At 46.5% G+C, this 16,717-nt stretch overlaps 1 protein-coding gene across 1 annotated transcript; it reads left to right on the top strand.

Moving 5' to 3' along the window:
• Positions 1-216: 216 nt before the first annotated feature.
• CRTAM (cytotoxic and regulatory T cell molecule) lies at positions 217-14,583 on the top strand. Its single transcript, XM_075442541.1, has 12 exons — positions 217-265; positions 3,513-3,659; positions 6,373-6,525; positions 6,739-6,870; positions 9,787-9,957; positions 10,509-10,580; positions 10,712-10,777; positions 11,010-11,117; positions 12,476-12,580; positions 12,984-13,130; positions 13,486-13,569; positions 14,453-14,583. Exons 1-12 carry the CDS (start codon positions 217-219, stop codon positions 14,581-14,583), a joined length of 1,365 nt encoding a protein of 454 aa, XP_075298656.1.
• The last annotated feature ends 2,134 nt before the right edge of the window (positions 14,584-16,717 follow it).

Here is a 16,717-nt window from a genome sequence, read left to right on the forward strand (position 1 = left end):
CATGAGGTCACCAGTTTCTCAGCAGTCACCAACACATAGGAAACGTGAGGAGGGTGAAGAAGAGAGTGGAACAGCAGGGTGAGGGAAAGGAGGCAGAGACCCCAGCAGTGATGAAGTCACGGTAAATCTGCTCCTCCCGTGCAGAAAAGGGACCTGCGGCACAGCAGCCCCGGCAGAGAGGAAGTCAGCACCGGCCGCCTGCGCCCACACCGCAGCATGACTTTCACCAGGCTGCTACACGTCGCGGCTCTGCTCCTGATGCAAGGTAAGCGATACACCTCGTCTTACACCATCTCCCCTCTGCAAGCAGTCCAGCTTGGAGAACTCGATTTCCAGAGCTTCAGCACACCACGCAAAAGGCAGCTTTGCTGCTACTGTCTTCTTGTTGACAATGCCTTATTGTCACCCAGCGGAACTCGTGCTGAGTTCCAGCTGCCTCCTAAACTCAGCATTGAGGAGACCAATTCACCTCCTAGCAGCTGGCAGCATGCTTGAGATGCCGAAACATTGGGATATCAGAAGATTCTTCCTTAAATTTGGACAGCGGATCACTGCTTATTTTTCATGGTTTGGATATCTCTGTATGCCTTTGTTCATGTATTGTGTAAAGAGAGGCTAACACAAGAAAGTAATTTAGAAAACTCTTGCAAAGTACTTTGAAAATGAAAAGCACTTTAAATGCTCAATCTCCTGACTTCTGCTAGTAGACGTAGCTTATACCTGCTCTACTAGTCTCCTGTCTCTCATACGCAGGAGATTGTGTGAGGTTCGTATCTGACCATGTCAGATAGGGAAAGACTTAAGGCAAGCAGCCAGATGGCTATCCGCAGCTCGGGATTCTTGCAGGCTTCACTCCTGACCTTTGCAGGAGGAATACACACACGAGCCTGGTGCTGGCAAAAGCAATAGTCCCTCTCCCTTCTTAATAAATGCTGGAGCAGAAACCGTAGCAGTGCTATTGCTGATGCTGTGGTAATGTTCTCGCACACAATGATTTTGTTAACGGAGGCCACATCAAATCTCAGTGTCTAAACAGCGACAAAGCATTTTGTAATACCATATGCTTGGGATATTTTATTATCATTGATTGTGTTTAACAGAAGCCAGGCCTTAAGAAGCTGTCAGTTATACCCGAGCTGAACCACAGGCTTGCAGCACCCTTTAGACTTGCTCCAAATCAGCAGTTTCCACTCTGTTTCAGTGTACAACCCCACTTCCCCCAATATTGAAACAGATTTCTGCACGATTAATTTGTGCCTGCTAACAACCGCTACCTGCTCTTGGCCATCAGAATTAATTCAGACTCCCACTCACAGGTCTGCAGCCAGAGGTCAAAAATAACTCTTTAAACAGGATGTCTCTATTGGCTACAGTTTTCAAGATAACTCTGAAATGATGCATTGAGTGCGTATCACCAGAACACGTTCTCTGTGCGCTTTCTGACAGCTAAAACAATAGCAACCAGAGGCACGAGCCATTCTGCTCAGCTGCACCCCGCAACTTCTAGCAAGAAATCGTTGCCCTGTCTTGCCAAGAAGGTGGACATGTCACCGTACTTGAAGCCAGACTAATTTTTCCAGGTAGTCGAGGCAGCTGCGATCTACATGGTACAAGAACCTCTGTCCTCTGGAGCTGGCATGGGAGCAACTCCCATGCCCCAGGGACTCTCCTGTGGTGGGTTACAGTGGCTTGAAGACCACAGCATACATAAAAGGCAGGAAATTTGACCTGTGAATCATGGTCTGAATGAAGCCATGGTCTCTCATGGAAATTATCTATATGCTCTGTTATGGAGGCTGCTATTTTCTGTTTTAGAAAACAAGCAACACCCCCATCTTTTCTTGTTCAGTCTTGCTGCTCTCACCTCAAAAGGTGCGACTTGAAAGACCCCACACTGCTGTTAGCGACAGGAAACTGTCACTACAAAAAAGCGCAGAAGGCCCCCGTGGAAAACCACAGACAAGGCCCTCTCTGCTGCCTTACCAACACGTACCTCCTGGCATGGGTCTTCACAAGTGGAACCCGCGCAAGGAGCTTCTCCTTTTCTACCACTCCTCTGCAAATGACCCCCACATGCACAAGCCCTGACAACCAGCTGAGACACTAACCCTAGGAAATGGAGGCAGAATCACGAGGAAATATAAGCCAAAGGCTCAGATGTGCCATATGTGATGGTAAATCGGTTATGGGCACTCGAGGTTCAACAGGGCTTCAGCGGTGTGCAGCGATTCAGTTGAACCCGGTCTGTGGTGTCTCCTGGCACCACGCAGTAAGGACAGACAGCAGATCTGTATTGCACAGTTTCTCCTTAGCTAAAGCAGCATACATCATACTTAGAAATTCAGAAGTAAAAACACTGAGATATTACAAGGTTCTATAGCTTACAGGGTCCAAAGATTAGTTAGTGAAGAAAGAGAAAAGGTCCATGGTGTATTTGCTATTTGTGAAGTCCCAAACTACATCACTGACCATTTTCCAGTGCCGCCTCCGGCCCAGGAAATGTCAGGTCTGCTCAATTCAAGGGTGAGGCATGGCAACACATCCCCATGGGAAACTACTGCCTAACAGGGAAACACGTTCTTCCTCTGATTTTAGATTTTTAGATCAGGTCCAGCAAGAATGCCCCACAATTGCTTCATTTCTGGTATATTTTAAAATGTTTTTAAGAAAATGAAAAGCTTTTCTGAAGCTCAGAAAGATTCACTTCCCCAAACTGCAGTGCTCGTGCATGCAGTAGGAACTTGCAGCAAACAGCTACCTGGAAAATAAAAACAAAACACATAAAACAGGAATGAAAAATAAAACCCTCTTACTGCCTATTTACTTAACTCTGACCCAGGCGCTGCTCTTAGTAATTTCTCCAGTGTATGCTTTTTTCTGGAGGAGGCAATTCATTCCAGGTCATCAAATATTTCCACAAAGTGTATTATATATCTTAGAATGTCTGGAGAGAAAAACACACTTTACTGCCCATCTGTAAAATGAACTGGGAGGAGAGAGAATGAAATTTCATTCTAGTAGCCTGTGCCAGGCCAGGTTTGGGGATCCTATCTTTGAAAGAATTTTCAAAGCCAGTTCAAAGCAGCTGCAGCATTACATTTTCTGAAGCCTCAGTTTTCAGAGGTGCTGATTATTCACTGCTCAGTCGCACACGCTTGCAAAACGGGTTAAACAGCTCCAGCATGGAACATGGAATAGCAAAAATTCGTGTTTGTGTTAACACACGGGGAGAATGTGCATTAAATGGGTCTGCTATCGTTCAGTAACTCAGTCTTGTGCTAGCAGGTGAAGATCACAAGCCTTTGGTACAAGTCTCACCCAGTGACTGGGATGACCTATCTAATGACCGTGACTTATTTATATCACTACAATCATACTGGCAAGTTTCCTAACGTAGAAAAACCTTTACACCCTTGAAAAAATGTAAAGTTGACATATTACTCTGTGCAAAACATTGTCGCCTTACTTCATGTCACATTTTAACACTTGTTTTTTCCCCTCCTCTCTGGCAGGGGATTTTCCAGGAGCTGGCAGTGAAACCGTAACTCTAAAGGAAGGAGAGGACCTAAATCTCCGCTGCACTCTCAGCAGTGACGACGGTTCTGCCCGGCAGTGGTTAAACCCTCATGGGTTTGCAATTTTTCTGAACACCCAGCGGGGTAAGTGTGAAAACCGAATGCAGCACTTACCACATGGGGCTGAAGGGTCACTCAGAGGTGGGCTTTCCGAGCTCCCACCCATGGCCGATCTGACTCACCTGCTACCCAACCACTCGAGAGGGTTTTACATTCAGCCCCTTCCTGGCAGGAAGCTCATGAAATGGAAACCCCCACAAGAGTGGTCTGGCACTAGAGCTTTTACCAATAAACTGTAGTTACCACCAGCACCAAGAGATTAGCACAAAAACCCATTCCTGCCTTACAAGAGAGACAGGAATGGACGTGCCTGAAAGCCCTGGGTACTCTTCTGCTCACTGGGGAATTCAATGCAGTGCATCAAGAGGAAATTTTTAGAAAACAAGCAGTGATTTCTAACATGTGCTGACAAAGCCAAAGGTACAATTACTATGTCCCACTCCTTACACCTCGAGTCTCTCTGTCCTTGTCTCTCCTCCTGCTTGTCCAAATCCAACAGCTCTGCAAGATGAGGACCGCCTTGGTCTTCCCCATTTGTACAGCACCTAGTCAGCATCCGCGCCTGCTAAAGCCTTGAGACTTTAATGATAATAACAACTGGGATTTATCCAAATGGTATTGGTTACCCAACTCCCACTGAAACTGCCCAGGAACTGAGGGCCCTCTTTGGCTGCTCTGGGAACCCCAGCCACTGGGTCTTGCCACCCACATCAATATTGGCAATACTTGTTTCCCACAGGTATTGCCAATATTTCCAAATGGAAAATGTCATGAGTAACTGTTGCGCCTATTTACTCAGTTACAAGAGCAAGTGGGATGAGTGTTCATTAGCAATTTCAAATGACTCACACACGTATGTATTAGGAGCTGCTTCCTGTGGAATCCAGGATCCCAAGTTCAGTACTCTCAGTACATGAACCATTAGATTCGAATGGGATCCAAAAAAACTCAGTGCTGAGCCAATGACAGCTAATCAATATGGGAAACAGGGCTATTGCAACCTGCCCTGTGCTGCTTTCCAGAAACCACAGTGGGCTATGGCAGGGGTTCCTCTTGCAGTCTATTAGTTCAATTACACAGCCAAGAACTGCAAGACCTAGGAGGAAATCACCTTTCCATCAGTTAAGTCTATTTTTGACATATATGTATGTTCTCAGTATTTTACACCATAGAGGTAGGCAAGAGTAGCAAGAATACCCTCATTTAGTCGAGCTCTCTATGGCCCTGGCTGCAGCCACAAACACTCTCTTTCTATGCAAACAATTTCAGACTGAGACACTTTATTCTGCCCATACCCAGTTTTAAACATCTCCATCTTTTAATGGCTCTAGCTCTTCTGATGCTTATAGTTCTGCTGAGTTGACACAGCGATTTAATAAGGTTAAGGAAAGAACATATCCACTGGTATCTATAGGAGCAGACTCTAAACCAAGTGAACAAAACAGTATCTGTCTTAAATCACCTGAGGCTTCAACCCATAGTTTCAACATCCACGATTATCCTTCAGTAAGATGCACGATATAACACCCACAAGGACTAGGGTTTGCACAGCATTTGGATCCTTGGCAAGTCAGACACATGGAGTATTTTCCTTTTGCAATACAAAAGACAACAGTCCTCATTTAGAGAGAAACCCAACTTTACACTGCGCATGGACATTTTCGGGTTTTATTGTGAATCACCACAGTGAACCTATCACATTGCTTCTCCAATAAATCACTTCGTGAATCAGTTCCCACCAGTCTCACTGTAGCTAAAAACATGACAAGCTATCTATAAGTCTTACTCCACAGCAATTTCAAAATCCTTTCATATTTAATGACTTCCACAAATTACAGTACTGCTGTGATTTTTTCCCAACTCTCTATTTTTACAAGATGTCAGCTAAAAAAATTTAAATAAATAGATAGTTTTTGAAGTCTTTTTCTCCCTAATGACTGGTACACATCCTGAGTTTCAGTTCAAATTTAAGGGCAGAAAGTTACACTTTCTGTGCTGCGATTGTGGGAAAAGTCCATGTGACTTGCTGGCTTGACACCCAGGACTCGCAGGGGTCACCCAGCAGCAGGAATGAAGCAAAGACTAGAAAGTCGAGAAAGGGAACTGTACAGCATAGTACACATATCCTAGGAGATGGGCTCCTTACAATCAGTGTAATTACACAAGGACAGGAGAAGCAAAACAGCCAATTAATAAGCTGTTAATAAAGAGATGTGGACCGACCATAGTGTTCATTTATATAGCATAAAATACAGCCAAAGAGGTGAAGTGATTCTTTTCAAGGCCAAATAAAGGCTTGGGGAACGGGGAAGGGAAAGGTCCTCAGTTCATGCATCTGTGCTCTTTATTCAAAGATCATATTACTTTTCTGACCACGTATCATGTCCACACACCCCAATGTTTGCTTATATTTATCTGCCTAGCCACTTAAAGAACCCAAGTTGCTATAATACCTGGGAACACAGAAATAAGACCCCCTGAAAGTAAAAGCAAGAAAACCCATGGTATTTTCCCTGCTGGCAGCACACACACGACCTTCTTCAGCTTACTGCTGCCTCTGTACTAGCGCAGCACCAGCGAGGAATGCTTTGTGCTAGAACTGCTCTCTTACATCAAGCGCTGAGGAATTAAAAAAACACAGTAAAAAAAGCCTATCCTGATTCATTACTGCTTTGATTATCTGTCTTCCTCTTATGTACCAACACACATAGCATGCTGGGTTTTATTTTCCTTACAGCTTTAAGAGATCAGAGGTACAAACTTATCCATTATTCAAAGGATGAGTTATCCATCCAACTGTCTAACGTAACAGTGCACGATGAAGGTGTGTATAAATGCTTCTACTATGGCACTCCATTCAAAAGCAAGAACAAGACCGTCAAGGTACTGGGTAAGTTCCTTCACCTACTTTGCTCTGGAGGAGCAGAACAACAAAGCCAGCTCCTCAACTCCAGACCTGCATTTTTGCATGCAATCGTATGGCACTTAGCACAACATAACTCTGGTCTTAGCTCAGTCCCCCCAGATAATGCTGTGCATGCAGCCATTCATAAAACTGAGTAGAAAGACATATTATGACTGATTCTAAATCTTCTTGCTGCAGCTGCTCCTTCTAATCCAGTACTGGAAGTATCTCAAGACACAGAAAGAGGCATTACGCTTTCTTGCTATACCCAAGGATGTAAACCACAGCCCCAGATCACCTGGCTGTTGGACAATGGGATAGAGCTCCCTGGTAAGTGTTAAAAGAACCAGGCACTGATTACTAACAATTCCTTCTTATCAACCTTGGGTACATTTAAAAATACTGGAGGGTGAAAGACCTTCTGCAGCACATCAGCTGGGACTAACACTTATTTGTACAACTTAGCCCCCGTGGCACAGGTTTGGAGCAAAGTCAGCACTAAATTCCAGTGTTTATGTGAGGGAGAGGGCTCTTCCGCTTTGCTCGCATGCAGTGTGGAACACCACCACTTGGTACCAAAATCCCTCGAGTCTGGAGTGAAATGCCACTGAAATAAATTGAAACCAAAACTCTGGAGGTGCAATTTTCAGAGCCCCAGTATAAAGTCAGTTAACAAATCCGTTATCACTATTTCCATGTTGTAACCAGGAGCCAGATCTTCCTCGGCTCTGCTGCACAGCTCAGGAACACACCAGCAGCCCTTCTCCCTCATGAACCTGTTCAGAGCCAGGCAGCTCACGAGCAGAAGCAAGAAGAGAGCTCGGGAAACACAGCCCACACAACCGTGCAAGAGGCCTGCACGCGTCCAGGGGACGCGCGTGAGGAGCAACAGAGCCACCACACAGCTCAATTTAACCCGTGTGCTGCGTAACAAGCTGCTTTGAAGGCCACATTCTAATAATAACTGCCTTACTAGCACAGGGGAGAGGAAACACACATGTGTATCAAAGTGTGAGGAAAACACCCATAGATGCAAATGTCTTTTCCTTCATGCATTAACAAGCCCTTATTTGTATTTTGCATCATCGAGCAACACCGTGAAAGCTTGGCCTGCAATCTTATACCCACACGCATCCATGGCTCTTTTAACTGAGAGCTCTAGGAAAAAACAGAGCTGGCCTGGATATAACTAGAAATCAAGAATAAAGAAAAACACACCCAGGCTGCCAGCTACCCAGGCGTTACTGCGACCGCATAAACCTCTCTGCTTCAAGGAGCTGCGCTCGGGAGGCGGCGTGGCCGGCCGCCAGCCACAGCCAGCCAGGGCAGGGGGCACCTCGCTGCTGCGGGGCAAGGGGCTCTGGAGCCGAGCCCAAGCCGGGGAAAGGCGGGTGCCAAAACCCCGCCGGCGCTTGGGAAGAGCTGGGGCCGTGTGGCCGGGCGGGCTGGGGGCGATGCCAGCTCCGGGAAGCAGCGTGGCACCTCTCCGTTTTCAGACGCATTTTTTTCCCTTCTAGAAACCGGGGTTTCCTTAAACTCGAAACACCCTCAGTTCTGGCCTAACGAAGTCAGTTGCGTGTAACATCACACCACACCTCGGACGCTGAACGCCTCCCCCAACACACAAACCCATTTCTCCCCTCGTTTATAACAAAACTCTATCCTTACCTTTCTCCGCGCTGCCTTTGTAGCACCGCCAGCCTGCCATCAGCGCCGGCCACACCAGGGAGAGCGGCCCGGCCCCCCCGGGGCACCTGGGAGAGCAATTAAGGGCCCGCGCTGCCCCCGCGGCGGGGCCACCTGCGGCTGGGGCGGAGGGAGGGTGCTGGTTCACCGCGGGCAGGCACAAATCCCAGGTCTGAAAGGAAGAAAGAACTGTCCTCACTCGGTCTTTCCCAAACTTCCTGCGTGCGCTTTTCCTTTTTTTGTGGGGGCTGTCTTTGAGCAACGCTCCGTTGTCCTCCTTCCATTCTCGGCTTTAATCGCTTTCTGCAAATATTTACACTAATCAGAAAATAGCTAATACACCTTAATTGCTGGCAGGACCTCAGTTCCACCAGAGCTCAGCAGGGGCAAACCAGCTGCCATCACTGAGCTGCTGCTGATGAAGATGATTGGCTTCCTAACAAAAAACACTTTGAAATCCTTTTGAGCTCTTACGTGACCTTGCTGGGCATGGAAAAGAGGGTTGAGAAACACTGGTCTATGTGATACAGCAAGTTATCTCTAAAGGCTAATTGGGAAACAAGGAATTTCTTTCATTTGAGAAATAAGGGTGTTACCAAGGGTAAAAGATCAAGAGAAAGCACCAGTTTGTTTCCAGAGAGCCTCTATGTTATAAACAGGCAGCAGAAATTATTCTGCCACTGTGGCATTTAAGGCAAACACCTGAAAAGCCCTCCTTCTCCACCAGAGCTATTCAAACACATCTCTGTGTCACATGAAACACACCTTTATTTTTCCGTATTGTATAAATGAGTGGAAGTCCGTGTTGCCTAGAGGACTAGGAACTACATCAGACAAGTTACAGGTCTCTCTCTAATTCATTATGGCAAGGCAATTAATCTTTGTGTTTAACTTCCCCAACTGTAGAAGGGGAAGAGTCAAAACTGCATTGTGGGGATGATAGAGGACTTGCACAGAATTTCATGGAGTTATACTGATGGCGTTTTATTACAAATATAAATATCGCACATCAATATTTATTGTGCATATTTATAAATATTGCACAACTTCTTTTTATCCTTGGGGTAACAAATCCACAGCTATTAAGACACAAATTCAGTCCCTTGGATATGAAATAGCAGAATCAGAACTTCTCTAGATCTCAGCAGTGCTACAAAACAGCAGATCCTTGCCCCGAGGCTCCCCGCTGCGGGCCCTGCAGGGCCGTGGCACACAGCAAAGCAATTTATTCCATTCAGTAAGGACCAAAAGTGGGTGCCTGGACATTTCCCCACAGTCTGGCAGGGCGCTGCAGGGGAATTTCCCTGAAACCGAGCAGAGGCTTTGGGTTGAGCGCAGGAGGTGCAGCGAGCTTTGCACTTGAACAGCTGCTGAGGAAGAAAACATGACCTTGCTGCCTTTGGGCTCCCATGTAACCCATTTACACAATGAACCACTTGTGTGCAGTAATCAGGTGCTGCTTTAGCACAGCAAAGTAATGCGGATTGCGCCTGGAAGGTTTTTCATTAAATTGCTCTTGACTAGAAAGCACTTAAATGTTTTCTTCCAATGGGTATATAGGCGACACGAAGCACAAGGTAGAAGCTGATGGGAAGAAATGGACCACAACCAGCACGCTGACAGTCCTCGCCTATGGGCCCAGTTCAACAGCCAGCTGCATCGTTCGCCACCAAGCACTAAGAGAAGAGAAGCTGATGGCATCTCTCCGGTTTGAGGACCTGCCTAGGACTGGTACTGATGGCTGCTTCAGCCAAGACTATCTCATTTGACCACTCTGAAGCGGTGAAAGTTATGCACAGACACATGCAAAGCTGAAGCCCATAGTCTACTGTCCCATGTGTGAAATCTATTTTTAAATGAGAGGGCTACCTGGGGCAAAAGAAGAACTCCAAACTAAGATCTGGGGGCTTTTTTCCTGTTTCTTAACTACCTTAAAGTTCATTTAACATTAAGCCACAGCAGCCCAGGCAGGTCAGTTCCCCAGTGCTGCTGCTAGAATTCAGGTGATGTTTGTCTGAGTTTCTGTTCTCAAAAAGCTGTGAACTGCCCATGTCTTCTGCGTACTGGACACATCCACCTGGAAAGCTAGGAGGGTGTAAATACTGTAAATTAACACTGAAGCTGCTTGTCCAATAATTCTCAGAGTAGAGTTTGCCTTCCACCTATTTACTCCTCTTTAGGATGGATCTAACTATTCTTATTTCATTCTTCCTTAGACTGATTGATTCAACAAATGCTTATAAAGTGCTCTGAAAGTTGTACTCTTGTTGGGTTTTTTTCAGCAACGAAACCCAATCCTGCACCAGCTGGGCTAGAGGTGGATACACATGTCCCTGAGAATGAGCAATCTACAGGTAGGCATTAGCTGCTCGGCCTCTTTTTAATTAATGCACAGGTCAGATAAGCACAGCACCTATCGCCAGTTGCCATTAGCGCTGAGGGACATTTTGCACAGCCTGCAGAACCGATTTGTTTTTTTCCCCAGTGACTGCAGCAGTGTCAGATCTGAACAGCCGCGTGGCTTCTGCTCCAAGCTACCCACGGCATACTGGTAAGGTTTTCACTTTCTTTTTTTTCCTCATTTCATACCATTAAATATATTCAGAGGACATGGAAGCTGAAGGTGGGAGGGTAGGGCTGTAAGTCTAACCACTGATCAGACAAAACACCCAAACAGTCCAGAACATGCAGCCTACAGGACAGATTTCATTTTTCTAGGATCAGTTCAATAGCAAAGTGTGTCTTCTGATTTTTGTCTTTTGTTTGGGGGGGGTTTCCTTTAGGATGCGAACAACCAACCGTCCCTTCTGCAGTGCCAGAGGATCCAGTAGTTACCAGCTCAGCATCAACACCAACCGAGCAAAACCTCCAATCAGATATCACATCTGCTTGTAAGTTTGGCCTTAGTTACATGAATTTACCAGACCAAGACAGAAGTGCCACAGAGAACAGCCTTACATTCCAGGTTACACACAAGCGCGTACCATAAAACACAGCATTTCTCACTTGTGCAGGGAACCCTCAGTTTTACAGCCATGAAAGCAAACTCTGTCTCGTTAGATGCAGAAGAACATCAGCGTTAGGAGCAGCAGCCAGACCGGCCGCTATCACACCATAGTGCGAGTCCAGGCTGGGATTTCTCTGGACGGTTGCACTAGGTGGCACTGCACAACAACGGTTATCTGTGCACACAGCAGGCTGCAGGCTGCAGTTACTGCACTGAGGAGTTGTTTCCAGCAGAATGGAGAGCTCCACTGCCCACATCGGTTGGCCAAAACCCACCAAGGCGGGCTAAAGCACCTGCTTAGTGTGACAGGCCCTGCAGTGAAAAACCAATCGGCTGTTTTAGAAATACATGAACTCTTGGTTTGTATTTGTTTAAAAGTGCTACATCAGTGATTACAAACATCACAGAATGGCTACATCCTGATAAACAATTCGTACAGATGTTGATAAACATACATGGAGAGGGAGCCTGAATCTTTTAACAGGACTTCCACTAGGTGTGCTTACATACCTGATACGGAAGAAAAGCTCTTACGAATGTGAAGTTTTGGTAGACACAGCATGCATTATCATTATAGTTTTACAAATCAAAGTTAATTATAGAAGGATATATTGTCTGTGTGCCTAAGAAAGTCAGAGTTCACCTCTCTGTTTGCGCAGGGTCCGAAGTAATGTCAGCTGCAGCAGGAAAGGAAGAACTGGCTGGTTCGTCAAGTTATCATGTCCCCAACGGTACGACCTGACATCATCAGACATGGTGTGGCAGTGGCAAAGGGCGGGGATTCTCATGCTGGATGACTGCACCACTCTGAGCTAGGAAGACAGTAAAAGAGTAGTCAAGGATATGAACAGGGGAAAAAAAAATATCTGCTTTAAGGAAAATGATACATGCTCATTCCCATTTTTGCAAGCAATCGAAGCAGACTGATGGGCAGGGAAAGCCCCAAAATGAAGAAAGAGTCAAAGCTCAGCTTTTTTTAATTTGGCTGTAAATGGGAACCATTAAGTTCAACAATGTGTAAGAGGCTATGAGAATTTTGTGTTCATAGAGCTTAGGTGGTCTGCAGATGAAAACAAAATTCCGTGTTAAGGAATTGAGCTCAGAGCTTTAAGTCAGGGGCTCTAGAAGTCCCTTTCTGCTGCAGTACCAGGTGCCCAGGACTTCAAAGCTGCTGGGAAAATATGGATTTCTTAAGCAGCCCTTTGCCCTTCAGAGAAGTACTGTTCTTTTCCATTCCTCCAGGGACTGAAACAGCATTCAGTGGCAACGTCACGGAAGAGGGACTTTCCAGGACAGAAGCCCCACCACCAAGTGAAAACATAACTGCAATTTCTGTCATCACCTTCGGTACGAACTCATCAGTACTCTTCAATGACAACTTCCAAACATACAATGAGCTTTCTTACACCAAGCTGGTTCTCTCTGACCACATAATGATAATTACATGGGTAATGCTTGCAATCCTGGGGAGACACCACAGAAACACAGCCATTTTTAGCATCTAGAAAAAAAGCTAAATTTTACTGTTTGTTGTGCCAGGGCACGAGTCTACTGATCTCAATCAGGTTTTTTTGTTCATATAAATAGAAAAAATTTTACCTTTTGTCTTAAAATTAATTCCAGTAAGGTGATTTCTGCACTCCCACCATGTTCATCTGGCCTGGTCCAGGATCTGTCATTCTTCTCTTAATTACCAGAGAGTCACAGGAAACTGTTTAACAACACAAATATACACCTGCCTCTTTTACAGAGCAAGATCTGAAATCTGAAGGCATCAAAAAGAAGGCAAATAATCTCCTGCTGCCAATCCTGGTGGCTGCCCTGATTTTTGTGCTGCTCGTCATTGTCCTGCTTTTTATGAGGAAGCTGAAAAAAGCTCATGGAGTGTGGAAGAGAGGTGGGTGATGGCCCTGCCTGAGCGAGGGGTGGGAGACCTGAGGAGCCTGTTAAGTGGAGACAAGATAAGGCTCCTCCAGCCACCGACTAAACGTGCTTCTCCCATAGACAGTGACCGTGACTTGTTGCAAACAACTGTTGAAGAGTCCCTGTAACTGACGGCCTCAGGCCACGCTTCAGCTGACATGAGGTGCCACAAAAGCCAACAAAATTGTTGTCTTAAGCATCTCAGATGATCAGGTTGATTGAATCCACATTTTATAACTAGTCTCTCAGGATTTTTATGCTCAAGGCGGAGAGTGAGGAAGAGTCATGGAAAAATCTCATGATCTTCATTACATTTGTTTTCTGCACAGAAAATGATGTTTCAGAGCAGACACTGGAGAGTTATAAATCCAAGTCTAATGACGACAGTCCGGGCCACGAGAAGAACGGACACGGTAAAGATCTTTAACCAACATAAACTAATTCCTGTTAAAGCATTGCTACTGACAACAGCCAGAGCAGAATGCAGTCAATCTTACTATACAGAGATGTTCGCAAATTGCACGTTTTAAACCTGAATGTTCTAAACCCAGACTTTTCATATCCAGAGGTCCACCACAGATAATATAGCTTCAGCAAGAGTGATGCAGAACCATACAAAATGAAAATAACTGCTTTTTATTTGATAGGCTAGACTGGACAATCACAATGGGTTTATCTAGTTTCTAAATATAATCTACTGACACACTATTAAAAACAAGTATGTGTGGTACGTACCAGCAATGCTACTGTTAAACTGTCCTGAATGGCTCTTACGTGCTTTCACCCCAACAAAACATCAGTGCTTCATCAGTCCTGTCCTCAGCCAGTGACTGCAGATGGAAGCAGGTCTGTCAGCCTCCGCAGTGGGGGTATTTCTGCTCCACACTTGGGCTTTTGTCTAAACAAAGGTGGCTTTCGGCAGGTGAATAAGCCCAGATGGCAAGAATGAGGGATCTTTGCCAACATCTTTCCACAAAAGTTTACCACAGCACCTAAACGGTATTAAAAGAGAAGGGGTCTTGTAATGACTGTCAAAACATTTTCAAAACTTCCCTTCTTTTTCAAATATTTTGAAATGCAAAATGTTTAAGCCATTTCTAGTACAAACTAGTGCCTTGAGTATTGTGTAACCTGCATTAGATCACATCATGAATCTCACTGTTTGCTGCAAGGGATGCCTTAACAATTTCTAGGAATGCACGTCATCTTTCTACAATACTGTAATTAATACATATTTCAAGCAGGCATGCCCTCCCCCTTTACAAAATCAGTAATAAATGTGTGTTTATCTTCCAGTTGTCAGTCAGAAGTCCAACATGCAATATGTAACAGAAGGATACATGGAAACAACACAGAAGAATCCAAGAGAAAAAACCATTGCAATAAGTGAGAAACTGTTTGGATGTGGAAAAGAAACGGATGTATAGCAATGGCAAATCTGTACAAGGTGCAGCAGCACCACTGTTTCCTGATATTTATATTACAGCGTTCGGATATCAATGTGATTTCAAGGCGCAAAAGTACGAACAGCTACCCTCAATCCAAAAGCCAGGTGGGACTGCTTTTCCTGAAACAGTGGGACAGGTAGATGCGACCGGTGCTCCTAGAAACCTATTAGCAATGAACACATGGATTCACCTGTAATCTTCAGAGGATTTAATTAACCAGTGCCAGAAACAGAGCTCATCGATCCCGTCTCAGGTCCTGTCAGCAACTAGCGTGTTGGCAAGGGAGCGTGCGATTAGCCCCAAGGACCGCAGGATATGAAGATACTCATGTAAGGCTTCGGCCATCTCCTCTGCCAGCACGGGACTGAGCAGCAAACCCTGGGAGCTGCAAACCACCTGGGACTGTATGATCTGACCCCAAACCTGGCCATCCAGCTGTATTTAACCCAGCAGGAAAGAATCCTGATGTCCAAAAATAAAAGGTTGTTCCCCCTCGCTCGGACTTCTGCCTCAGTTTCTCCGTGTACGATGATAACCTCGCTCTCTGCTGTGCCAGACTGCATCCGCATGTCTGCAAGGGGCTCTGCAGCCAGAACATTTGGGGGCTACGGCTGTGCCATCTTGCACAGGGCCCAAGCTGCCAGCGGTGTTACTGAGCCTAAGGAAGCCTGCAGAGAAGGCAACGCGCCATGTTGCACCCGGGGCTCCCGAGATCCGGGGACAAGGTCGCTTCCCTGCCCCGGTGGGCAAGCCAAGGAGCCCCGCCACGCCATGGCCGGGAGCCTCTGCTGCTGCGGGGAGAGGAAAGGGAACTCCTAAAACAAAGGAAATACGCAGTGCCACGGAAAGCTGCATTTAATTTTCTCATTAAGGATTATTATTTCTCACTAGAAGGAAGAAAAAATGCTGCAAACTGCTTTTGACTACCGCATTAAACACATGCCCCTGAAGTGACCGCGAGCAACAGCTCCATGTCCGAGCGGGAGCCGGCTGCGCCCTGCAGCCCGGGCGCTACCACGCTCCCCGCGGGGGAGGGGGGAACGCGCCTCCCCCGCCGCCCCCGCCCTTGGTAGGTGCGGCGCGGCGTCCGCCGGTGTCGCCGTGGCGACGGCGCGCCGCGAGCGCGGGACGGGCAGGCCGGTGAGGGTGAGGGGACGGCGCGGGCACAGCGGGGAGGGGATCGGGGTGAGGGGACTCGGCGGCCGGGCGAGGCCTCGGGGGGGGGGACACGCTCGCCTGGCCTGGCCTTTGTCGGGGGGCTGATGGCTCCCGGGACCGGGGTGACGGGCGAGGCCTCCCCTCCTCGCCGGACGCGCTGCGTTCCCCTCCCGGCTGCTGCCTCCCATCAGCGACCGGCGTGAGGCGAGGGGCACAGGCGTGCAGCCGGGTGCAAACGGCCTCCCGCGGGGTAAACTCGCGTGCGGCAAGCAGCGCTGACCCTGAAAAACAAAAGTTCTGCGTTTCCGTGTATTAACAGTCGCCCACGTACTGAGGGGACACTCGCCGTGTGCCTTTACACGGGCTGTTCACGCTGTGCGCGCTGTAATTGACGAGCGCAGGTTCCCTCACAAAACACTGCCTGTTTCCTTCTTCCCAGACTCTGTATCTCGTAAGGATCTAGCGGTGCACATGACTTACAAACGTTTAAATGCAATCAGATGAAAAGAAACTCTCGAATCGAAGAAGTGTTCCAGTTCTTTCCACTGTGTTCCTCTGGCTCACAAGCTTTCTTGCTGACAACTTACTTGTCAAGATGACATAAAGTTGAATAAAGAGAACATGCAACATTTCTGTTAGCTCTCAGAAGTTAATACATAAAATTTGGTTGCTTTGTCATAGCTTCTTTTTATGCTGTTTATACATGATTAGCTTTGTTATCACTAATATCGCAGTTTAAGGTAGGTTTCATAGCAGGAAGTCATGCATTTGCTCTATAGGGACCTTGACATTAAATGCTTGAGGGCAAATTGGTGTAACAGATGAGAGTAAAGAATTGTCCTATCTACAGAAGATCAAATTCTGAGCCCAAGCCGATGATACTACCCACAATTCCACCTTTTAACAAATATTATCATCGAGTGAACAACCTTTTTATGTTTGCTCTCGTGTTTTC

This window comes from Opisthocomus hoazin, chromosome 24 (assembly GCF_030867145.1).
Source record: "Opisthocomus hoazin isolate bOpiHoa1 chromosome 24, bOpiHoa1.hap1, whole genome shotgun sequence".
In the NCBI taxonomy this organism is placed as follows: domain Eukaryota; kingdom Metazoa; phylum Chordata; class Aves; order Opisthocomiformes; family Opisthocomidae; genus Opisthocomus; species Opisthocomus hoazin.

Bases quoted from the DNA above. Each gene is read 5' to 3' on its own strand.
- CRTAM (XM_075442541.1), top strand. From the start codon at position 217: ATGACTTTCACCAGGCTGCTACACGTCGCGGCTCTGCTCCTGATGCAA. The intron at 11,118-12,475 runs GTAAGTTTGGCC...CCATTCCTCCAG, and splicing joins ATCAGATATCACATCTGCTT to GGACTGAAACAGCATTCAGT. The intron at 12,581-12,983 runs GTACGAACTCAT...CCTCTTTTACAG, and splicing joins AATTTCTGTCATCACCTTCG to AGCAAGATCTGAAATCTGAA.